At 50.9% G+C, this 24,794-nt stretch overlaps 2 protein-coding genes across 2 annotated transcripts in view; one reads left to right on the top strand and one right to left on the bottom strand.

Moving 5' to 3' along the window:
- Positions 1–14,333, bottom strand: part of LPAR5 (lysophosphatidic acid receptor 5) — a 30,012-nt gene extending 15,679 nt beyond the window's left edge. The window contains exon 1 of the mRNA XM_029581781.1: positions 14,086–14,333. The gene's annotated coding sequence lies outside the window, so the exon portion shown is untranslated. The remainder of the gene's footprint in view (positions 1–14,085) is intronic.
- LOC115077924 (protein Wnt-4-like) lies at positions 14,076–22,894 on the top strand. The gene is made up of 5 exons (XM_029580364.1): positions 14,076–14,170; positions 19,959–20,194; positions 20,522–20,653; positions 21,537–21,679; positions 21,917–22,894. The coding sequence occupies exons 1-5, from the start codon at positions 14,076–14,078 to the stop codon at positions 22,382–22,384; spliced, it is 1,074 nt and encodes a 357-aa protein (XP_029436224.1). The 3' UTR covers positions 22,385–22,894.
- The last annotated feature ends 1,900 nt before the right edge of the window (positions 22,895–24,794 follow it).

Raw genomic sequence — 24,794 nt, 5'->3', positions numbered from 1 at the left:
CCCAGATTATTGCTAAGAGTTTAGCTTGGGGCATTCTGAGCCCCCCCCGCACACACACACAATACTACAGCCTCAGGGGTCCCACACTCACTACACCTGGGCTCATCTCTCCCCAGTAATACTGCCTCAGGGGTCCTACACTCACTACACCCGGGCTTATCTCTCCCCAGTAATACTGCCTCAGGGGTCCCACACTCACTACACCTGGGCTCATCTCTCCCCAGTAATACTGCCTCAGGGGTCCTACACTCACTACACCCGGGCTTATCTCTCCCCAGTAATACAGCCTCAGGGGTCCTACACTCACTACACCCAGGCTTATCTCTCCCCAGTAATACTGCCTCAGGGGTCCTACACTCACTACACCCGGGCTCATCTCTCCCCAGTAATACTGCCTCAGGGGTCCCACACTCACTACACCCGGGCTCATCTCTCCCCAGTAATACTGCCTCAGGGGTCCTACACTCACTACACCCGGGCTTATCTCTCCCCAGTAATACAGCCTCAGGGGTCCCACACTCACTACACCTGGGCTTATCTCTCCCCAGTAATACTGCCTCAGGGGTCCCACACTCACTACACCTGGGCTTATATCTCCCCAGTAATACTGCCTCAGGGGTCCCACACTCACTACACCCGGGCTTATCTCTCCCCAGTAATACAGCCTCAGGGGTCCTACACTCACTACACCCGGGCTTATCTCTCCCCAGTAATACTGCCTCAGGGGTCCCACACTCACTACACCTGGGCTCATCTCTCCCCAGTAATACTGCCTCAGGGGTCCCACACTCACTACACCTGGGCTTATCTCTCCCCAGTAATACTGCCTCAGGGGTCCCACACTCACTACACCTGGGCTTATCTCTCCCCAGTAATACTGCCTCAGGGGTCCTACACTCACTACACCCGGGCTTATCTCTCCCCAGTAATACAGCCTCAGGGGTCCCACACTCACTACACCTGGGCTTATCTCTCCCCAGTAATACTGCCTCAGGGGTCCCACACTCACTACACCTGGGCTTATATCTCCCCAGTAATACTGCCTCAGGGGTCCCACACTCACTACACCTGGGCTTATCTCTCCCCAGTAATACTGCCTCAGGGGTCCCACACTCACTACACCCGGGCTTTTCTCTCCCCAGTAATACTGCCTCAGGGGTCCCACACTCACTACACCTGGGCTTATCTCTCCCCAGTAATACTGCCTCAGGGGTCCCACACTCACTACACCCGGGCTTATCTCTCCCCAGTAATACTGCCTCAGGGGTCCTACACTCACTACACCCGGGCTTATCTCTCCCCAGTAATACTGCCTCAGGGGTCCCACACTCACTACACCCGGGCTTATATCTCCCCAGTAATACTGCCTCAGGGGTGCCACACTCACTACACCTGGGCTTATCTCTCCCCAGTAATACTGCCTCAGGGGTCCCACACTCACTACACCCGGGCTTATCTCTCCCCAGTAATACTGCCTCAGGGGTCCCACACTCACTACACCCGGGCTTATCTCTCCCCAGTAATACTGCCTCAGGGGTCCTACACTCACTACACCTGGGCTTATATCTCCCCAGTAATACTGCCTCAGGGGTCCCACACTCACTACACCCGGGCTTATCTCTCCCCAGTAATACTGCCTCAGGGGTCCTACACTCACTACACCCGGGCTTATCTCTCCCCAGTAATACTGCCTCAGGGGTCCCCACACTCACTACACCTGGGCTTATCTCTCCCCAGTAATACTGCCTCAGGGGTCCTACACTCACTACACCTGGGCTTATATCTCCCCAGTAATACTGCCTCAGGGGTCCCACACTCACTACTCCCGGGCTTATCTCTCCCCAGTAATACTGCCTCAGGGGTCCTACACTCACTACACCCGGGCTTATCTCTCCCCAGTAATACTGCCTCAGGGGTCCTACACTCACTACACCCGGGCTTATCTCTCCCCAGTAATACTGCCTCAGGGGTCCCACACTCACTACACCCGGGCTCATCTCTCCCCAGTAATACAGCCTCAGGGGTCCTACACTCACTACACCCGGGCTCATCTCTCCCCAGTAATACTGCCTCAGGGGTCCTACACTCACTACACCTGGGCTTATATCTCCCCAGTAATACTGCCTCAGGGGTCCCACACTCACTACACCCGGGCTTATCTCTCCCCAGTAATACTGCCTCAGGGGTCCTACACTCACTACACCTGGGCTTATATCTCCCCAGTAATACTGCCTCAGGGGTCCCACACTCACTACACCCGGGCTTATCTCTCCCCAGTAATACTGCCTCAGGGGTCCTACACTCACTACACCCGGGCTTATCTCTCCCCAGTAATACTGCCTCAGGGGTCCCACACTCACTACACCTGGGCTTATCTCTCCCCAGTAATACTGCCTCAGGGGTCCTACACTCACTACACCTGGGCTTATATCTCCCCAGTAATACTGCCTCAGGGGTCCCACACTCACTACACCCGGGCTTATCTCTCCCCAGTAATACTGCCTCAGGGGTCCTACACTCACTACACCCGGGTTTATCTCTCCCCAGTAATACTGCCTCAGGGGTCCTACACTCACTACACCCGGGCTTATCTCTCCCCAGTAATACAGCCTCAGGGGTCCCACACTCACTACACCCGGGCTTATCTCTCCCCAGTAATACTGCCTCAGGGGTCCTACACTCACTACACCCGGGCTTATCTCTCCCCAGTAATACTGCCTCAGGGGTCCCACACTCACTACACCTGGGCTTATCTCTCCCCAGTAATACAGCCTCAGGGGTCCTACACTCACTACACCTGGGCTTATCTCTCCCCAGTAATACTGCCTCAGGGGTCCCACACTCACTACACCCGGGCTCATCTCTCCCCAGTAATACTGCCTCAGGGGTCCCACACTGACTACACCCGGGCTTATCTCTCCCCAGTAATACAGCCTCAGGGGTCCCACACTCACTACACCCGGGCTCATCTCTCCCCAGTAATACTGCCTCAGGGGTCCTACACTCACTACACCCGGGCTCATCTCTCCCCAGTAATACTGCCTCAGGGGTCCCACACTCACTACACCTGGGCTTATCTCTCCCCAGTAATACAGCCTCAGGGGTCCTACACTCACTACACCTGGGCTTATCTCTCCCCAGTAATACTGCCTCAGGGGTCCCACACTCACTACACCCGGGCTCATCTCTCCCCAGTAATACTGCCTCAGGGGTCCCACACTCACTACACCCCCGGGCTTATCTCTCCCCAGTAATACTGCCTCAGGGGTCCCACACTCACTACACCCGGGCTCATCTCTCCCCAGTAATACTGCCTCAGGGGTCCCACACTCACTACTCCGAGGCTCATCTCTCCCCAGTAATACTGCCTCAGGGATCCTACATTTGCTACTCCTTTGCTTATCTCTCCCCAGTACTACAGCCTCAGAGATCCTACACGCTACTCCTGGGCTCATCTCTCTCCAGTAATACTGCTTCTGGGGTTCTACACTTGCTACTCCTGGGCTCATCTCTCTCCAGTAATACTGCTTCAGGTATCCTACACTCGCTCTTCCCGGGCTCATCTCTCCCCAGTACTATAGCCTCTGGGGATCTCCACTCACTACTCCCGCGTTCATCTCTCCCCTGTAATACTGCCTCTGGGGACCGTAACTCAGTACTCCCGGGTTCATCTCTCCCCAGTAATACTGCCTCAGGGGTCCCACACTCGCTACACCTGGGCTTATCTCTCCCCAGTAATACTGCCTCAGGGGTCCCACACTCGCTACACCTGGGCTCATCTCTCCCCAGTTATACTGCCTCAGGGGTCCTACACTTGCTACTCCTGGGCTTCTCTATCCCCAGTACTACAGCCTCAGGGATCCTACACTCGCTACTCCCGGGCTCATCTCTCCCCAGTAATACAGCCTCAGGGATCCTACACTCACTACTCCCAGGCTCATCTCTCCCCAGTACTACAGCCTCAGAGATCCTACACGCTACTCCCGGGCTCATCTCATCCCAGTAATACTGCTTCTGGGGTTTTACACTTGCTACTCCTGGGCTCATCTCTTCCCAGTAATATTGCTTCAGGTATCCTACACTCACTCTTCCCAGGCTCATCTCTCCCCAGTAATACTGCCTCTGGGGACCTCAGTACTCCCGGGTTCCTCTCTCCCCAGTAATACTGCCTCTGGGGACCTCACTACTCCCGGGTTCCTCTCTCCACAGTAATACTGCCTCTGGGGACCTTAACTCAGTACTCCTGGGTTCATCTCTCCCTAGTAATACTGCTTCAGGTATCCTCCACTCACTACTCCCCGGTTTATCTCTCCCCAGTAATACTGCTTCTGGGGTTCTACATTTGCTACTCCTGGGCTGAGCTCTCCCCACTACTACCACCTCAGGCATCCTACACTCGCTACTCCCTGGCTGAGCTCTCCCCACTACTTCTGCCTCAGGGATCCTACACTCACTACTACTGTCTGTACACACTCTGAACTGATCTGGAGCCTGATCGGTCTGAGCACACACTGACCTGATCTGGAGCCTGATCTGTCTCAGCACACACTGAACTGACCTGGAGCCTGATTGGTCTGAGCAGACTCTGACCTGATCTGGAGCCTGATCTGTCTGTACACACTCTGACATGATCTGGAGCCTGATCGTCTGTACACACTCTGACCTGATCTGGAGTCTGATCTGTCTCTGCACACACTCACCTGATCTGGAGCCTGATCTGTCTGTACACACTCTGACCTGATCTGGAGTCTGATCTGTCTGAGCACACACTGTCCTGACCTGTAGCCTGATCTGTCTTGAGCACACACTGACCTGATCTGCAGCCTGATCTGTCTGAGCACACACTGACCTGATCTGGAGCCTGATCTGTCTGACCACACTCTGACCAGATCTGGAGCCTGATCTGTCTGTACACACTCTGACCTGATCTGGAGGCTGATCTGTCTGGGCACACGCTGACCTGATCTGGAGCCTGATCGTCTGTACACACTCTGACCCGATCTGGAGTCTGATCTGTCTCTGCACACACTGACCTGATCTGGAGTCTGATCTGTCTGAGCACACACTGACTTGATTTCGAGCATGATCTGTCTGTACACACTCTGACCTGATCTGGAGCCTGATCTGTCTCTGTACACACTGACCTGATCTGGAGTATGATCTGTCTGTACACACACTGACCTGATCTGGAGCCTGATCTGTCTGAGCACACACTGACCTGATCTGGAGCCTGATCTGTCTCTGCCCACACTGACCTGATCTGGAGCCTGATCTGTCTGTGCACACTCTGACCTTACCTGTCTGTACACACTCTGCCCTGATCTGGAGCCTGATCTGTCTGAGCACACACTGGCCTGATCTGGAGCCTGATCGTCTGTACACACTGACCTGATCTGGAGTCTGATCTGTCTCTGCACACACTGACCTGACCTGGAGCCTGATCTGTCTGTACACACTGTGACCTGATCTGGAGCCTGATCTGTCTGTACACACTGACCTGATTTGGAGCCTGATCTGTCTCTGCACACACTGACCTGATCTGGAGTCTGATCTGTCTGTACACACACTGACCTGATCTGGAGCCTGATCTGTCTGTACACACTCTGACCTGATCTGGAGCCTGATCTGTCTAGGCACACTCTGACCTGATCTAGAGCCTGATCGTCTGTACACACTCTGACCTGATCTGGAGTCTGATCTGTCTCTGCACACACTGACCTGATCTGGAGCCTGATCTGTCTGTACACACTCTGACCTGATCTGGAGTCTGATCTGTCTTTGCACACACTGACCTGACCTGGAGCCTGATCTGTCTGTACACACTCTGACCTGATCTGGAGTCTGATCTGTCTTTGCACACACTGACCTGACCTGGAGCCTGATCTGTCTGTACACACTCTGACCTGATCTGGAGTCTGATCTGTCTCTGCACACGCTGACCTGATCTGGAGTCTGATCTGTCTGTACACACACTGACCTGCTCTGGAGCCTGATCTGTCTGAGCACACACTGACTTGATTTCGAGCATGATCTGTCTGTACACACTCTGACCTGATCTGGAGCCTGATCTGTCTGAGCACACACTGACCTCATCTGGAACCTGATCTGTCTGTACACACTCTGACCTGATATGGAGCCTGATCTGTCTGAGCACACACTGACCTGATCTGGAGCCTGATCTGACTGTACACACTGACCTGATTTGGAGCCTGATCTGTCTCTGCACATACTGACCTGATCTGGAGTCTGATCTGTCTGTACACACACTGACCTGATCTGGAGTCTGATCTGTCTGTACACACTGACTGATCTGGAGCCTGATCTGTCTGAGCACACACTGGCCTGATCTGTCTGTACACACTGACCTGATCTGGAGTCTGCTCTGTCTCTGCACACACTGACCTGACCTGGAGCCTGATCTGTCTGTACACACTGTGACCTGATCTGGAGCCTGATCTGTCTGTACACACTGACCTGATTTGGAGCCTGATCTGTCTCTGCACACACTGACCTGATCTGGAGTCTGATCTGTCTGTACACACACTGACCTGATCTGGAGCCTGATCTGTCTCTGCCCACACTGACCTGATCTGGAGTCTGATCTGTCTGTGCACACTGACCTGATCTGGAGCCTGATCTGTCTGTACACACTCTGACCTGATCTGGAGCCTGATCTGTCTGAGCACACACTAACCTGATCTGGAGTCTGATCTATCTGTACACACACTGACCTGATTTGGAGCCTGATCTGTCTCTGCACACACTGACCTGATCTGGAGTCTGATCTGTCTGTACACACACTGACCTGATCTGGAGCCTGATCTTTCTCTGCCCACACTGACCTGATCTGGAGTCTGATCTGTCTGTACACACTGACCTGATCTGTCTGTACACACTGACCTGATCTGGAGTCTGATCTGTCTCTGCACACACTGACCTGACCTGGAGCCTGATCTGTCTGTACACACTGTGACCTGATCTGGAGCCTGATCTGTCTGTACACACTGACCTGATTTGGAGCCTGATCTGTCTCTGCACACACTGACCTGATCTGGAGTCTGATCTGTCTGTACACACACTGACCTGCTCTGGAGCCTGATCTGTCTGAGCACACACTGGCCTGATCTGTCTGTACACACTGACCTGATCTGGAGTCTGATCTGTCTCTGCACACACTGACCTGACCTTGAGCCTGATCTGTCTGTACACACTGTGACCTGACCTGGAGCCTGATCTGTCTGTACACACTCTGACCTGACCTGGAGCCTGATCTGTCTGTATACACTCTGACCTGATTTGGAGCCTGATCTGTCTCTGTACACACTGACTTGATATGGAATCTGACCTGTCTGTGCACACACTGTAGTGACCTGGATCCTGGTCTGTCTGTACATGCTGTGTCCTGATCTTGAACCAGGCCTATCTGTGCATACTCTGTCCTGACCTGGAACCAGACCTGTCCTGCACACTTTGATGTGACCAAGAATCAGAGCCTGCATGGATATGAATTGTTGATCCTTTATGCTAGTCCTGTTTGTTCGATTCTATGTTTCCCAAATCGCACTTCCTCAGACACTGAGAAACCTCCTTGACTACAGGCCCGATAGGGGCCTGGATGTGAGCTGTGCTTGTAAACTTATAATAAATCCAGCCGGGAAACTGATATGAATGTCCTACACTGCTCCCAAGCTGACCACAATTAGAGAGGTAACAACACTGGAATATTCTCATGAAAGGGGAATCTGTTGGAGGAATATCAGTGTGGGAGGTGTACATTTCAGTGAACATTAATGTGAGAGGGATTCAGTCAGTAGAAGATTCCAGGCAAAGCAATCCAGTCAGTGGAATATTTAAATGGAAGGGATTCTAGCAGAGGAATATTCCTGGATGCTGTGAGTGGATTATTCACAAGGAAGCGATTCCAGCAGTGGAATATTCCTGGATGCTGTGAGTGGATTATTCACATGGAAGGGATTCCAGCAGAGGAATATTCCTGGATCCTGTGAGTGGATTATTCATATGGAAGGGATTCCAGCAGTGGAATATTCCTGGATCCTGTGAGTGGATTATTCACAAGGAAGGGATTCCAGCAGTGGAATATTCCTGGATCCTGTCAGTGGATTATTCATATGGAAGGGATTCCAGCAGTGGAATATTCCTGGATCCTGTCAGTGGATTATTCACATGGAAGGGATTCCAGCACTGGAATATTCCTGGATCTTGTCAGTGGATTATTCACATGGAAGGGATTCCAGCAGAGGAATATTCCTGGATTATGTCACTAGATTTTTTACAGGGATTCCAGCACTGGAATATTCCTGGCTCCTGTCAGTGGAATATTCACATGGAAGGGATACTAGCAGTTGAATATTCCTGGATCCTGACAGTGGATTTTTCACATGGAAGGGATTCCAGCAGTGGAAAATTCCAGGATCCTGTCTGTAGAATATTCACATTGGAAGAGATACTAGCAGTGGAATATTCCTGGATCCTGTCCGTGGTAAAATTAATATGGAAGGGATTCCAGCAGTGGAATATTCCTGGATCCTGTCACTAGATTTTTCACAGGGATTCCAGCACTGGAAAATTCCTGGATCCTGTCAGTGGAATATGCACATGGTAGGAATACTAGTAGTGGAAAATTCCAGGATCCTGTCAGTGGATTGTTCACATGGAAGGGATTCCAGAACTGGAATATTCCTGGATCCTGTCAGTGGATTACTCACATGGAAGGGATTCCAGCAGAGGAATATTCCTGGATTCTGTCACTAGATTTTTCACAGGGATTCCAGCACTGGAATATTCCTGGATCCTGTCAGTGGAATATTCACATGGAAGGGATACTAGCAGTTGAATATTCCTGGATCCTGACAGTGGATTTTTCACATGGAAGGGATTCCAGCAGTGGAAAATTCCAGGATCCTGTCTGTAAAATATTCAAATTGGAAGAGATACTAGCAGTGGAATATTCCTGGATCCTGTCCGTGGTAAAATTAATATGGAAGGGATACTAGCAGGGGAATATTCCTCGATCCTGTCTGTGGAATATTGATAAGAAGGGATACTAGCAGCGGAATATTTCAGGATCCTGTAAGTGGATTATTCACATGAAAGGCATACTAGCACTGGAATATTCCTGGATTCTGTCAGTGGATTATTCACATGGAAGGGATTCCAGCACAGGAATATTCCTGGATCCTGTCACTAGATTTTTCACAGGGATTCCAGCACTGGAAAATTCCTGGATCCTGTCAGTGGAATATTCACATGGAAGGAATACTAGCAGTTGAATATTCCTGGATCCTGACAGTGGATTTTTCACATGGAAGGGATTCCAGCAGTGGAAAATTCCAGGATCCTGTCTGTGGTAAAATTAATATGGAAGAGATACTAGCAGTGGAATATTCCTCGATCCTGTCTGTGGAATATTGATAAGAAGGGATACTAGCAGCGGAATATTTCAGGATCCTGTAAGTGGAATATTCACATGAAAGGCATACTAGCACTGGAATATTCCTGGATCCTGTCAGTGGAAAGTTCACATGGAAGGGATTCCAGCAGTGAAATATTCCTGGATCCTGTCAGTGTAAAGTTCACATGGAAGGGATTCCAGCAGTGGAATATTCCTGGATCCTGTCAGTGGAAAGTTCACATGGAAGGGATTCCAGCAGTGAAATATTCCTGGATCCTGTCAGTGGATTATTCACATGGAATGGATTCCTGTAGTGGAATATTCCTGGATCCTGTGAGTGGATTATTCACATGGAATGGATTCCAGCAGTGAAATATTCCTGGATCCTGTCAGTGGATTATTCACATGGAATGGATTCCTGCAGTGGAATATTCCTGGATCCTGTCAGTGGATTATTCACATGCAAGGGAATCCAGCAGTGGAATATTCCTGGATCCTGTCAGTGGATTATTCACATGCAAGGGAATCCAGCAGTGGAATATTCCTGGATCCTGTCAGTGGATTATTCACATGGAAGGGATTCCAGCAATATTCCTGGATCCTGTCAGTGGATTATTCACATGGAATGGATTCCTGCAGTGGAATATTCCTGGATCCTGTCAGTGGATTATTCACATGGAATGGATTCCAGCAGTGGAATATTCCTGGATCCTGTCAGTGGATTATTCACATGCAAGGGAATCCAGCAGTGGAATATTCCTGGATCCTGTCAGTGGATTATTCACATGGAATGGATTCCAGCAGTGGAATATTCCTGGATCCTGTCAGTGGATTATTCACATGCAAGGGAATCCAGCAGTGAAATATTCCTGGATCCTGTCAGTGGATTATTCACATGGAATGGATTCCAGCAGTGGAATATTCCTGGATCCTGTCAGTGGATTATTCACATGCAAGGGATTCCAGCAGTGGAATATTCCTGGATCCTCTCAGTGGATTATTCACATGGAAGGGATTCCAGCAGTGGAATATTCCTGGATCCTGTGAGTGGATTATTCACATGCAAGGGAATCCAGCAGTGGAATATTCCTGGATCCTGTCAGTGGATTATTCACATGGAAGCGATTCCAGCAGTGGAATATTCCTGGATCCTGTCAGTGGATTATTCACATGGAAGGGATTCCAGCAGAGGAATATTCCTGGATCCTGTGAGTGGATTATTCACATGCAAGGGAATCCAGCAGTGGAATATTCCTGGATCCTGTCAGTGGATTATTCACATGGAAGCGATTCCAGCAGTGGAATATTCCTGGATCCTGTCAGTGGATTATTCACATGGAAGGGATTCCAGCAGTGGAATATTCCTGGATCCTGTCAGTGGATTATTCACATGGAAGGGATTCCAGCAGTGGAATATTCCTGGATCCTGTCAGTGGATTATTCACATGGAAGGGATTCCAGCAGTGGAATATTCCTGGATCCTGTCAGTGGATTATTCACATGGAAGGGATTCCAGCAGAGGAATATTCCTGGATCCTGTGAGTGGATTATTCACATGCAAGGGAATCCAGCAGTGGAATATTCCTGGATCCTGTCAGTGGATTATTCACATGGAAGGGATTCCAGCAGTGGAATATTCCTGGATCCTGTCAGTGGATTATTCACATGCAAGGGATTCCAGCTGTTGAGTTTTTCTGTGGAAGAGTGAATTCTAGAAACAGAATTTCTCAATTATTTTTTGCCTTCCCCACGTCTTCCCTCTGGAGAATGTCAGAGAAGCACAGAAGGACCAGGAAGGTTTCTAGGCAACGATCTCTTCGTTTATGTCGTCATCTTTGGAAGACAAACTTTTCAAAGAACAGTAAAAAACAAAAAACAAATAAAAAAATTACAAGACGAAAGGCATTAAGGGGTCTGAAGAGGTCTCTAAGCGGTTTCCTTGGAAATTGAACCATTTTGGGTGTTTGCTGTTGATACAAAAGCCAGCACAGGTCAGAGGTCATGGAACACCACCAGCAAAATTATTCTGCAGAGCAAGGAGCAAGATGGTGACCAGAAAGAGAAGAAAAGCAATGAATGCCCTCTGCACTCCCAGTCCTGGGACCCCTCGCCCCCTGCACTGTCAGTGACTCCCCCAGCCTGGTGAGAGCGCCTCCTGCTGGTACTAGAGAGACATTTACACTCTCTGTACTCCCAGTCCTGGGGACCCCTCGCCCCATGCACTGTCAGTGTCAGCCCCAGCCTGGTGAGAGCGCCTCCTGCTGGAACCAGAGAGACATCTCCACTCTCTGCACTCCCAGTCCTGGGGACCCCCTCACCCCCTGCACTGTCAGTGACTCCCCCAGCCTGGTGAGAGCGCCTCCTGCTGGTACCAGAGAGACATCTCCACTCTCTGCACTCCCAGTCCTGGGGACCCCTCACCCCCTGCACTGTCAGTGACTCCCCCAGCCTGGTGAGAGCGCCTCCTGCTGGTACCAGAGAGACATCTCCACTCTCTGCACTCCCAGTCCTGGGGACCCCTCACCCCCTGCACTGTCAGTGACTCCCCCAGCCTGGTGAGAGCGCCTCCTGCTGGTACCAGAGAGACATCTCCACTCTCTGCACTCCCAGTCCTGGGGACCCCTCGCCCCCTGCACTGTCAGTGGCTCCCCCAGCCTGGTGAGAGCGCCTGCTGCTGGTACCAGAGAGACATCTCCACTCTCTGCACTCCCAGTCCTGGGACCCCTCGCCCCCTGCACTGTCAGTGTCAGCTCCAGCCTGGTGAGAGCGCCTCCTGCTGGTACCAGAGAGACATCTCCACTCTCTGCACTCCTAGTCCTGGGGACCCCTCACCCCCTGCACTGTCAGTGTCAGCCCCAGCCTGGTGAGAGCGCCTCCTGCTGGTACCAGAGAGACATCTCCACTCTCTGCACTCCCAGTCCTGGGGACCCCTCACCCCATGCACTGTCAGTGTCAGCCCCAGCCTGGTGAGAGCGCCTCCTGCTGGTACCAGAGAGACATCTCCACTCTCTGCACTCCCAGTCCTGGGGACCCCTCACCCCCTGCACTGTCAGTGTCAGCCCCAGCCTGGTGAGAGCACCTCCTGCTGCTACCAGAGAGACATCTCCACTCTCTGCACTCCCAGTCCTGGGACCCCCTGCACTGTCAGTGTCAGCCCCAGCCTGGTGAGAGCGCCTCCTGCTGGTACCAGAGAGACATCTCCACTCTCTGCACTCCCAGTCCTGGGGACCCCTCACCCCATGCACTGTCAGTGTCAGCCCCAGCCTGGTGAGAGCGCCTCCTGCTGGTACCAGAGAGACATCTCCACTCTCTGCACTCCCAGTCCTGGGACCCCTCACCCCATGCACTGTCAGTGTCAGCTCCAGCCTGGTGAGAGCGCCTGCTGCTGGTACCAGAGAGACATCTCCACTCTCTGCACTCCCAGTCCTGGGACCCCTCACCCCATGCACTGTCAGTGTCAGCCCCAGCCTGGTGAGAGCGCCTCCTGCTGGTACCAGAGAGACATCTCCACTCTCTGCACTCCCAGTCCTGGGAACCCCTCACCCCCTGCACTGTCAGTGTCAGCCCCAGCCTGGTGAGAGCGCCTCCTGCTGGTACCAGAGAGACATCTCCACTCTCTGCACTCCCAGTCCTGGGACCCCTCACCCCATGCACTGTCAGTGTCAGCCCCAGCCTGGTGAGAGCGCCTCCTGCTGGTACCAGAGAGACATCTCCACTGTCTGCTCTCCTGCTGTACAATGAGAGGTTTTGGGGTGTCTTGTGCGGCTAAGTCTCCCCCTCCTCTCTACACTTGCTGGAAGAGATCCTTATTTGCTTTTCTCACTCTGAGCTGTCCTTGTTCTGGGACTGACAGCCATGGGGAAATGTTCGCTCTAAGGCAGTAAATTGTGAAGAGGGAACAATGAGAGATCCTAATAGTGCTCCTCCAAGCGATTCACTGCATCCCAGTCACAGACGTCATCCAGCCTCTGTTGCTGTGGGATTCACTCTTTCTTTCTGTAACACTTCCCCTATTTATCTTTATACCAAATCTTATTCTATTCAATCTGCTACAGTTTCTACCCTGCCTCCCCTTCCTATAGAATACGAAGACACAGAGATCCAACACCACCCCTTGGATTCAGTGACGGGAGTGCTGGGAGCAGTGAGAGTACAGACACTCACAGGTGTCAGTCTACTAGGGCCTGGAGTCCCCAGACCCCTCCTGGATTTAGTGACGGGAGTGCTGGGAGCAGTGAGAGTACAGACACTCACAGGTGTCAGTCTAGTAGGGCCTGGAGTCCCTAGACCCCTCCTGGATTCAGTGTCTGGAGTGCTGGGAGCAGCGAGAGTACAGACGCTCACAGGTGTCAATCTAGTAGGGCCTGGAGTCCCCAAACCTCTCCTGGATTCAGGGATGGAAGTGCTGGGTGCAGTGAGAGTACAGAGTCTCACAGGTGTCAGTACTGCAGGGCCCACAGTCCCCAGCAACCTCCTGGACTCAGGGATGAGAATGCTGAGGCAGCGAGAGTACGGACACTGACAGGTATCAATACAACAGGGCCCACAGTCCGCAGCACCCTCCTGCATTCAGTGACAGGAGTGCTGGGGGCAGCGACTCACAGGGCCCCCTCCTGGATTCAGTGCTGGGGGCAGTGAGAGCACAGAGAGGTATGTCTATAATATGTACTTACTGGCGTGGAAGTGTCGTAGGGAACCAGCTGTGCAGGAGGAAGTGCTGGAGCTCAGCTCACTTCTTCTCTTCTTGCTGTGGTCCTGGTGAGTGATTTCTTAGTGCATCCCGTGAGACCTGATCCCTGTGAGTGTGGAAGCTGTCACACCCTGCATGCAGGACCCGACAGGTCCTCACATGTCAGCCGCCCTGGGCTTCCTGTAAGACAGAAGAGCAGACGGCACTTCCTGTCAGTCTCTGCACGGGGATAAGTTTCACTTGCAGCCTTTGCACCAGGTCTCAAAGTGAAAGTGTTGCATGCAGGTACAAAGTGCAGGTGCCTCGGACTTCCTGCAGAGGTTGGCACCTAGATTTGAGAACACTTAGAGTTGCCTTTGGGGGAGAGCAGCAGAGGGATGCAGGTAAAAGGCTGGGAAAATTGCATTTCCTCTTCCCAGCGGCAGCTTAGACCTGGGCTGATCTCTGACTTTAATTCCCTTGTTCCAGGCACCCACCTCCCTTTCCATAAATCTGCTCCGCTGGAGCCTGGCAGCAGGACCCCCTCCCCATTATTTACAGCTTTCTGCCCTCCTCCAGTGAATTCCTTTGCACAGTGCAGGCGTGTACAGGTGCGGTGTGTAGACATGCCAAGTGCACGCGTGTGGTCAGGAGACGTGGCATGCACATGACCTTCAGGGAAGTACATCAAGAGGCCACCCCAAGTGGTCCTGTGTGCCCCATGTTCAGATGGAAGTGCAAGGGTTAATCTGCGGGGGGTGCTGTTTGCTGTAACTATGAGGGATACGGCACAAAATACCAGGAATCCAGACATTGCTAAAGCCAGGAGTGAGGAGAGGAGGGGAGGGCCCTGAGAGAGGAAAGCTAGAAAGGGATGAAGGGATAGGAGAAGGGAGAAGAAATGGGGGAAAAAGAAGGTCAGGAAATAGGGAGGAGAGGTTCGGAGAGGAAGGGGAATTTGGATAGCAAGTGGAGGGGGAAAGGAGAGGTTAGCATGAGGGAGTGCATGAAGGAAGAGAAGATGGACAAGGTTTAAGAGGTGGAGAGGAAAGGTTAGGAGATGTGAGAGAAGGTGGAGGGGAGAAGGAGAGGTTAGGAGACGGGGGAGCATGTAGAGGGAGGAGGGGGTAAGAGATGTGGGATTGGGTGGAAGGAGAGGGGAGGGTGAGATGATGAGGAGGAGAGATTAGGATATAAGGGAGGAGATGGAGAGAGGATCTGAGGGCGTAGGGCAGGGGCGGGGAAGAGGAGCACTGCCTTGTAAGTTTGCAGTGATCCAGGATGGAAATGTGAGGAGAGACAGGAGGGGGGCAGCCCAGGTATCCAGCACGGGACTGATTTCCTAGATCTCAGGGGGTCTCCGGCTGTCAGAGAGAGGGAGAGGCTGCCATGCAGCTGGGACCCCTGCAGTGAGTACTGAGGGTCCCGCTACACCACAGCTTTTCAGGGTGATGATGACTGCCCTGCTCTGCTTTCTTCTTTTGCTCCTGCTGTCTCCCACATCTCCCTCCATCTCCTGGATGTAAGTACCCTCCACCCTCTCCACACTCCTCTCCTTCTAACCCTCACTGGGGGGGTAGTAAGGAGTCACTGCTACCCTCAGGAAACTCAATGGGGGAGGGGAACTAGGAGTCCTTTTTCTCTTAGGGAATTTGAAGGGTGAGAAGGGGGAAATCAGGGCAGAATCAGGAATTCCCAGGGAGAGGAAGAGACTGAGAGGGTGTGTAGATCTGTGAGTCTGTGTGTGTGTGTGTGACTGTGTATTTCTATCACTGTCTCCATGTTTATAGATGGGTGTGCATGCATTGTGTGTTTCCATCTCTGTTTCTGAGTGTGTAGTGTGTGTGCTTATTTCCCAGTGCCCTCTGTGTGTAGATCTGTGAGTCAGTGCGTGTGTGTGTGTGTATGTGTATGTGTATGACTGTGTATTTCTATCACTGTCTGCATGTTTATAGATGGGTTTGCATGCATTGTGTGTTTCCATCTCTGTTTCTGAGTGTGCAGTGTGTGTGCTTATTTCCCAGTGCTCTCTGTGTGTAGATCTGTGAGTCAGTGTGTGTGTGTGTGTGTGTGTGTGTGACTGTGTATTTCTATCATTGTCTGCATGTTTATAGATGGGTGTGCATGCATTGCGTGTTTCCATCTCTGTTTCTGAGTGTGTAGTGTGTGTTCTTATTTCCCAGTGCCCTCTGTGTGTAGATTTGTGAGTCAGTGTGTGTGTGTGCGTGTGTGTGTGTGTGACTGTGTATTTCTATCACTGTCTGCATGTTTATAGATGGGTGTGCATGCATTGTGTGTTTCCAACTCTGTTTCTGAGTGTGTAGTGTGTGTGCTTATTTCCCAGTGCCCTCTGTGTGTAGATCTGTGATTCAGTGTGTGTGTGTGTGTGTGTGTGTATGTGTGTGACTGTGTATTTCTATCACTGTCTGCAAGTTTATAGATGGGTTTGCATGCATTGTGTGTTTCCATCTCTGTTTCTGAGTGAGTAGTGTGTGTGCTTATTTCCCAGTGCCCTCTGTGTGTAGATCTGTGAGTCAGTGCATGTTTGTATGTGTGTGTGTGTGTGAGAGAGACTGTGTATTTCTATCACTGTCTGCATGTTTACAGATGGGTGTGCATGCATTGTGTGTTTCCATCTCTGTTTCTGAGTGTGTAGTGTGTGTTCTTATTTCCCAGTGCCCTCTGTGTGTAGATTTGTGAGTCAGTGTGTGTGTGTGCGTGTGTGTGTGTGTGACTGTGTATTTCTATCACTGTCTGCATGTTTATAGATGGGTGTGCATGCATTGTGTGTTTCCGTCTCTGTTTCTGAGTGTGCAGTGTGTGTGCTTATTTCACAGTGCTCTCTGTGTGTAGGTCTGTGAGTCAGTGTGTGTGTGTGACTGTGTATTTCTATCACTGTCTGCATGTTTATAGATGGGTGTGCATGCATTGTGTGGTTTTGTCTCTGTTTTCTGAGTGTGTAGTGTGTGTGCTTATTTCCCAGTGCTCTCTGTGTGTAGGTCTGTGAGCCAGTGTGTGTGTGTGTGTGTGTGACTCTGTATTTCTATCACTGTCTGCATGTTTATAGATGGGTGTGCATGCATTGCGTGTTTCCATCTCTGTTTCTGAGTGTGTAGTGTGTGTTCTTATTTCCCAGTGCCCTCTGTGTGTAGATTTGTGAGTCAGTGTGTGTGTGTGCGTGTGTGTGTGTGTGTGACTGTGTATTTCTATCACTGTCTGCATGTTTATAGATGGGTGTGCATGCATTGTGTGTTTCCATCTCTGTTTCTGAGTGTGTAGTGTGTGTGCTTATTTCCCAGTGCCCTCTGTGTGTAGATCTGTGATTCAGTGTGTGTGTGTGTGTGTGTGTGTGTGTATGTGTGTGACTGTGTATTTCTATCACTGTATGCATGTTTACAGATGGGTGTGCATCCATTGTGTGTTTCCATCTCTGTTTCTGAGTGTGTAGTGTGTGTGCTTATTTCCCAGTGCCCTCTGAGTGTAGATTTGTGAGTCAGTGCATGTGTGTATGTGTGTGTGTGTTGTGACTGTGTATTTCTATCACTGTCTGCATGTTTATAGATGGGTTTGCATGCATTGTGTGTTTCCATCTCTGTTTCTGAGTGAGTAGTGTGTGTGGTTATTTCCCAGTGCCCTCTGTGTGTAGATCTGTGAGTCAGTGCATGTGTGTATGTGTGTGTGTGAGAGAGACTGTGTATTTCTATCACTGTCTGCATGTTTATAGATGGGTGTGCATGCATTGTGTGGTTTTGTCTCTGTTTTCAGAGTGTGCAGTGTGTGTGCTTATTTCCCAGTGCTCTCTGTGTGTAGGTCTGTGAGCCAGTGTGTGTGTGTGTGTGTGTGTGTGTGACTGTATTTCTATCACTGTCTGCATGTTTATAGATGGGTGTGCATGCATTGTGTGTTTCCGTCTCTGTTTTCTGAGTGTGCAGTGTGTGTGCTTATTTCACAGTGCTCTCTGTGTGTAGGTCTGTGAGTCAGTGTGTGTGTGTGTGTGTGTGTGTGACTGTGTATTTCTATCACTGTCTGCATGTTTATAGATGGGTGTGCATGCATTGTGTGGTTTTGTCTCTGTTTTCTGAGTGTGCAGTGTGTGTGCTTATTTCACAGTGCTCTCTGTGTGTAGGTCTGTGAGCCAGTGTGTGTGTGTGTGTGACTGTGTATTTCTATCACTGTCTGCATGTTTATAGATGGGTGTGCATGCATTGTGTGGTTTTGTCTCTGTTTTCTGAGTGTGCAGTGTGTGTGCTTATTTCCCAGTGCCCTCTGTGTGTAGGTCTGTGAGTCAGTGTGTGTGTGTGACTGTGTATTTCTATCACTGTCTGCATGTTTATAGATGGGTGTGCATGCATTGTGTGGTTTTGTCTCTGTTTTCTGAGTGTGCAGTGTGCAGTATGTGTGCTTATTTCCCAGTGCCCTCTGTGTGTAGGTCTGTGAGTCAGTGTGTGTATGTGTGTGTGTGTGTGTGACTGTGTATTTCTATCACTGTCTGCATGTTTATAGATGGGTGTGCATGCATTGTGTGTTTCCGTCTCTGTTTCTGAGTGTGCAGTGTGTGTGCTTATTTCCCAGTGCTCTCTGTGTGTAGGTCTGTGAGTCAGTGTGTGTGTGTGACTGTGTATTTCTATCACTGTCTGCATGTTTATAGATGGGTGTGCATGCATTGTGTGGTTTTGTCTCTGTTTTCTGAGTGTGCAGTGTGTAGTGTGTGTGCTTATTTCCCAGTGCCCTCTGTGTGTAGGTCTGTGAGCCAGTGTGTGTGTGTGTGTGTGTGTGTGTGACTCTGTATTTCTATCACTGTCTGCATGTTTATAGATGGGTGTGCATGCATTGTGTGGTTTTGTCTCTGTTTTCAGAGTGTGCAGTGTGTGTGCTTATTTCCCAGTGCTCTCTGTGTGTAGGTCTGTGAGCCAGTGTGTGTGTGTGTGTGTGTGTGTGTGACTCTGTATTTCTATCACTGTCTGCATGTTTATAGATGGGTGTGCATGCATTGTGTGGTTTTGTCTCTGTTTTCTGAGTGTGCAGTGTGTGTGCTTATTTCCCAGTGCTCTCTGTGTGTAGGTCTGTGAGTCAGTGTGTGTGTGTGACTGTGTATTTCTATCACTGTCTGCATGTTTATAGATGGGTGTGCATGCATTGTGTGGTTTTGTCTCTGTTTTCAGAGTGTGTAGTGTGTGTGCTTATTTCCCAGTGCACTCTGTGTGTAGGTCTGTGAGCCAGTGTGTGTGTGTGTGTGTGTGACTCTGTATTTCTATCACTGTCTGCATGTTTATAGATGGGTGTGCATGCATTGTGTGGTTTTGTCTCTGTTTTCAGAGTGTGTAGTGTGTGTGCTTATTTCCCAGTGCTCTCTGTGTGTAGGTCTGTGAGCCAGTGTGTGTGTGTGTGTGTGTGTGTGTGACTCTGTATTTCTATCACTGTCTGCATGTTTATAGATGGGTGTGCATGCATTGTGTGGTTTTGTCTCTGTTTTCTGAGTGTGCAGTGTGTGTGCTTATTTCCCAGTGCTCTCTGTGTGTAGGTCTGTGAGTCAGTGTGTGTGTGTGTGACTGTGTATTTCTATCACTGTCTGCATGTTTATAGATGGGTGTGCATGCATTGTGTGGTTTTGTCTCTGTTTTCAGAGTGTGTAGTGTGTGTGCTTATTTCCCAGTGCTCTCTGTGTGTAGGTCTGTGAGCCAGTGTGTGTGTGTGTGTGTGTGTGTGACTCTGTATTTCTATCACTGTCTGCATGTTTATAGATGGGTGTGCATGCATTGTGTGGTTTTGTCTCTGTTTTCAGAGTGTGTAGTGTGTGTGCTTATTTCCCAGTGCCCTCTGTGTGTAGGTCTGTGAGTCAGTGCCTGTGTGCCTCACACCTGTCCCTTACTCTTCTAGGCACCTGTCCAGGCAGCCATCACTGCGGCTTGGGCAGGACAGGAACCTGTGTGAGAAGGTGAAGGGCTTCAGCGAGGAGCAGGTGCAGCTGTGCCGCCGGCAGGTGGAGGCCATGGACTCGGTGAGGAGAGCTGCGCAAATGGCCATAGAGGAATGTCAGCACCAGTTCCAGAGCCGCCGCTGGAACTGCTCCACTCTGGATAGCATGCACGTCTTCGGCAGGGCCATCATGCAAGGTCAGGATTTCGGGGCCTCCACACAGGCGCAGAGATTCAGGGGCTTATTTATTATTTATTTATTACAAATCTTGTATTCCACAACTTCCCAAAACAATAAGGTCCCAAGTAAAACATTCATAAAACAATATCCATTCAAAACAAAAGCAATGAAAACGCAAAGACGACAATAAACAAATGATCACTACACAACAAGAAGTAAAAATAGTGCTGTCACCTGCTTCCTAAACACACAGATATCAAGCTTGCAGCTGAGCTGTACTGGGTTGGAGCAGCCCAGGAAAAGGATGAAAGGGTTATCAGGCTAAATGCTCAGGTCTCTTCCAGGTACAAGGGAAGCTGCTTTCATCCATGCGATAGCAGCTGCTGCAGTTGCTGCTGCCGTCACCCGGGCCTGCAGTCGTGGAGAACTACAGAAGTGTGGCTGTGACCGCAAAGTGCGAGGAGTCAGCCCCGAAGGTAAAATAAGAGAAAGAGAGGGGAGGGAGCGACAGTGCTGGAGACTGAAGCCCCTCTCTATACCCCCGGCACAGGGACAGGGAGGGAGTGACAGTGCTGGGGACTGAAGCCCCTCTCTATACCCCCAGCACAGGCACAGGGAGGGAGTGACTGTGCTGGGGACTGAAGCCCCTCTCTATACCCCCGGCACAGGGACAGGGAGGGAGTGACAGTGCTGGGGACTGAAGCCCCTCTCTATACCCCCGGCACAGGGACAGGGAGGGAGTGACAGTGCTGGAGACTGAAGCCCCTCTCTATACCCCCGGCACAGGGACAGGGAGGGAGCGACAGTGCTGGAGACTGAAGCCCCTCTCTATACCCCCAGCACAGGGACAGGGAGGGAGCGACAGTGCTGGAGACTGAAGCCCCTCTCTATACCCCCAGCACAGGGACAGGGAGGGAGCGACAGTGCTGGAGACTGAAGCCCCTCTCTATACCCCCGGCACAGGGACAGGGAGGGAGTGACAGTGCTGGAGACTGAAGCCCCTCTCTATACCCCCAGCACAGGGACAGGGAGGGAGTGACAGTGCTGGAGACTGAAGCCCCTCTCTATACCCCCGGCACAGGGACAGGGAGGGAGTGACAGTGCTGGAGACTGAAGCCCCTCTCTATACCCCCGGCACAGGGACAGGGAGGGAGCGACAGTGCTGGAGACTGAAGCCCCTCTCTATACCCCCGGCACAGGGACAGGGAGGGAGCGACAGTGCTGGAGACTGAAGCCCCTCTCTATACCCCCAGCACAGGGACAGGGAGGGAGTGACAGTGCTGGGGACTGAAGCCCCTCTCTATACCCCCAGCAAAGGGACAGGGAGGGAGTGACAGTGTTATTTGTGTTTTTTCTCAGGATTTCAGTGGTCCGGATGCTCTGATAACCTGTCCTATGGAGTGGCTTTCTCGCAGGCCTTTGTGGATAGCTCTGAGAGAAGTGGAGGGGTCTCCTCTAGTCGAGCCCTCATGAATCTACACAATAATGAAGCTGGCAGGAAGGTGATTGGAGAGCTGGGGTGGGGAGGGACATGGAGGGAGGGCTGGCGGCCGTGTTTGACCTTAGTGATATTACTATTGGGTGTGGGGATAGTGAAGCTCAGCTTTCACATGGAGTCATAATGGGACCCCAGAGCACACACACACATTGTGAGATGCAATCACCCTTCCTGCCTCCTCCTCCTGTCATTATCTATTAACGGGAGACTGTACGGATGTTGCTCTGTCTCTCATTTGCAGGCAATCCTTACTCACATGAAGGTGGAATGCAAGTGTCACGGGGTGTCGGGATCCTGCGAGGTGCGCACCTGCTGGAAGGTGATGCCGCCCTTCCGCAGGATTGGTGCTTTGCTGAGGGACAAGTTCGAGGGTGCTAGTGAGGTGCAGCAGAGGAAGGTGGGGGCTCGCAGAGTCCTGCTTCCCCGCAATCCCCACTTCAAGCCCTACACGACCAGTGACCTGCTATACCTTTCCCCTAGCCCAGACTTCTGCCTGCCGGATGCGCGCAACGGGGTGCCCGGGACCAGTGGGAGACTCTGCAATCGCACTTCCCGAGCTCCAGAGGGCTGTGACATTATGTGCTGTGGTCGTGGCTACCACACCACGGAGACTGAAATAGTGGAACGATGCAGCTGCAAATTCCGCTGGTGCTGCTCAGTGCGGTGCAAGCAGTGTCGCAACCTTGTGCAGGTGCACACATGCCGGTAAGGGTGGGGAGTGGGAGATGAACAACGGAACCTCATACATGTTCACTCATACCAGTGATGGGGCAAGTGAGAAATGTCATGCAGGTGCACAAGTGATAGTGCTGGGAGGAAGAGATAAATAACAGACCCTTGTGCAGTGCATAAGAGCTTGTGATTGGAGAGGGGGAGGTGAGATGAATAATGGAAACTTGTGCAGGTTCATTGGTGATAGTAAAGGGAAATAAATGATAGAAATTTGGGGAGATGCACAAGAGCCAGTGATGGGAGAGGGGGAGATGCATTACAGGACTTTCTGCAGGTGCACAAGTGCCAATGATGAGAGAGGGGGAGATGCATTACAGAACTTTCTGCAGGTGCACAAGTGCCAGTGATGGGAGAGGGGGAGATGCATTACAGAACTTTCTGCAGGTGCACAAGTGCCAGTGATGGGAGAGGGGGAGATGCATTACAGAACTTTCTGCAGGTGCACAAGTGCCAGTGATGGGAGAGGGGGAGATGCATTACAGAACTTTCTGCAGGTGCACAAGTGCCAGTGATGGGAGAGGGGGGAGATGCATTACAGAACTTTCTGCAGGTGCACAAGTGCCAGTGATGGGAGAGGGGGAGATGCATTACAGAACTTTCTGCAGGTGCACAAGTGCCAGTGATGGGAGAGGCGGAGATGCATTACAGGACTTTCTGCAGGTGCACAAGTGCCAGTGATGGGAGAGGGGGAGATGCATTACAGAACTTTCTGCAGGTGCACAAGTGCCAGTGATGGGAGAGGGGAGATGAATAATATAAACGTCTGCAGGTGCACAAGTGCCAATGATGGGAGAGGGGGAGATGAATAATATAAACATGTGCAGGTGCACAAGTGCCAATGATGGGAGAGGGGGAGATGAATTACAGAACTTTCTGCAGGTGCACAAGTGCCAGTGATGGGAGAGGGGATATGAATAATATAAATGTCTGCATGTGCACAAGTGCCAGTGATGGGAGAGGGGGAGATGCATTACAGAACTTTCTGCAGGTGCACAAGTGCCAGTGATGGGAGAGGGGGAGATGCATTACAGAACTTTCTGCAGGTGCACAAGTGCCAGTGATGGGAGAAGGGAGATGAATAATATAAACATGTGCAGGTGCACAAGTGCCAGTGATGGGAGAGGGGAGATGAATAATATAAACGTCTGCAGGTGCACAAGTGCCAGTGATGGGAGAGGGGAGATGAATAATATAAACATCTGCAGGTGCACAAGTGCCAGTGATGGGAGAGGGGAGATGAATAATATAAATGTCTGCAGGTGCACAAGTGCTAGTGATGGGAGAGGAGAGATGAATAATATAAATGTCTGCAGGTGCACAAATGCCAGTGATGGGAGAGGGGAGATGAATAATATAAACATCTGCAGGTGCACAAGTGCCAGTGATGGGAGAGGGGAGATAAATAATATAAACATATGCAGGTGCACAAGTGCCAGTGATGGGAGAGGGGAGATGAATAATATAAACATGTGCAGGTGCACAAGTGCCAGTGATGGGAGAGGGGAGATGAATAATATAAAATTGTGCAGGTGCACAAGTGCCAGTGATGGGAGAGGGGAGATGAATAATATAAAATTGTGCAGGTGCACAAGTGCCAGTGATGGGAGAGGGGAGATGAATAATATAAATGTCTGCAGGTGCACAAGTGCCAGTGATGGGAGAGGGGAGATGAATAATATAAACATCTGCAGGTGCACAAGTGCCAGTGATTGGAGAGGAGAGATGAATAATATAAAATTGTGCAGGTGCACAAGTGCCAGTGATGGGAGAGGGGAGATGAATAATATAAAATTGTGCAGGTGCACAAGTGCCCGTGATGGGAGAGGGGAGATGAATAATATAAATGTCTGCAGGTGCACAAGTGCCAGTGATGGGAGAGGGGAGATGAATAATATAAACATCTGCAGGTGCACAAGTGCCAGTGATGGGAGAGGAGAGATGAATAATATAAAATTGTGCAGGTGCACAAGTGCCAGTGATGGGAGAGGGGAGATGAATAATATAAAATTGTGCAGGTGCACAAGTGCCAGTGATGGGAGAGGGGAGATGAATAATATAAATGTCTGCAGGTGCACAAGTGCCAGTGATGGGAGAGGGGAGATGAATAATATAAACATCTGCAGGTGCACAAGTGCCAGTGATGGGAGAGGAGAGATGAATAATATAAACATGTGCAGGTGCACAAGTGCTAGTGATGGGAGAGGGGAGATGAATAATATAAATGTGTGCAGGTGCACAAGTGCCAGTGATGGGAGAGGGGAGATGAATAATATAAACGTCTGCAGGTGCACAAGTGCCAGTGATGGGAGAGGGGAGATGAATAATATAAATGTCTGCAGGTGCACAAGTGCCAGTGATGGGAGAGGGGAGATAAATAATATAAACGT

The sequence above is a fragment of the Rhinatrema bivittatum genome, chromosome 16 (assembly GCF_901001135.1).
Source record: "Rhinatrema bivittatum chromosome 16, aRhiBiv1.1, whole genome shotgun sequence".
Classification (NCBI taxonomy): domain Eukaryota; kingdom Metazoa; phylum Chordata; class Amphibia; order Gymnophiona; family Rhinatrematidae; genus Rhinatrema; species Rhinatrema bivittatum.
This window is presented reverse-complemented; position numbering and strand designations above follow the sequence as displayed.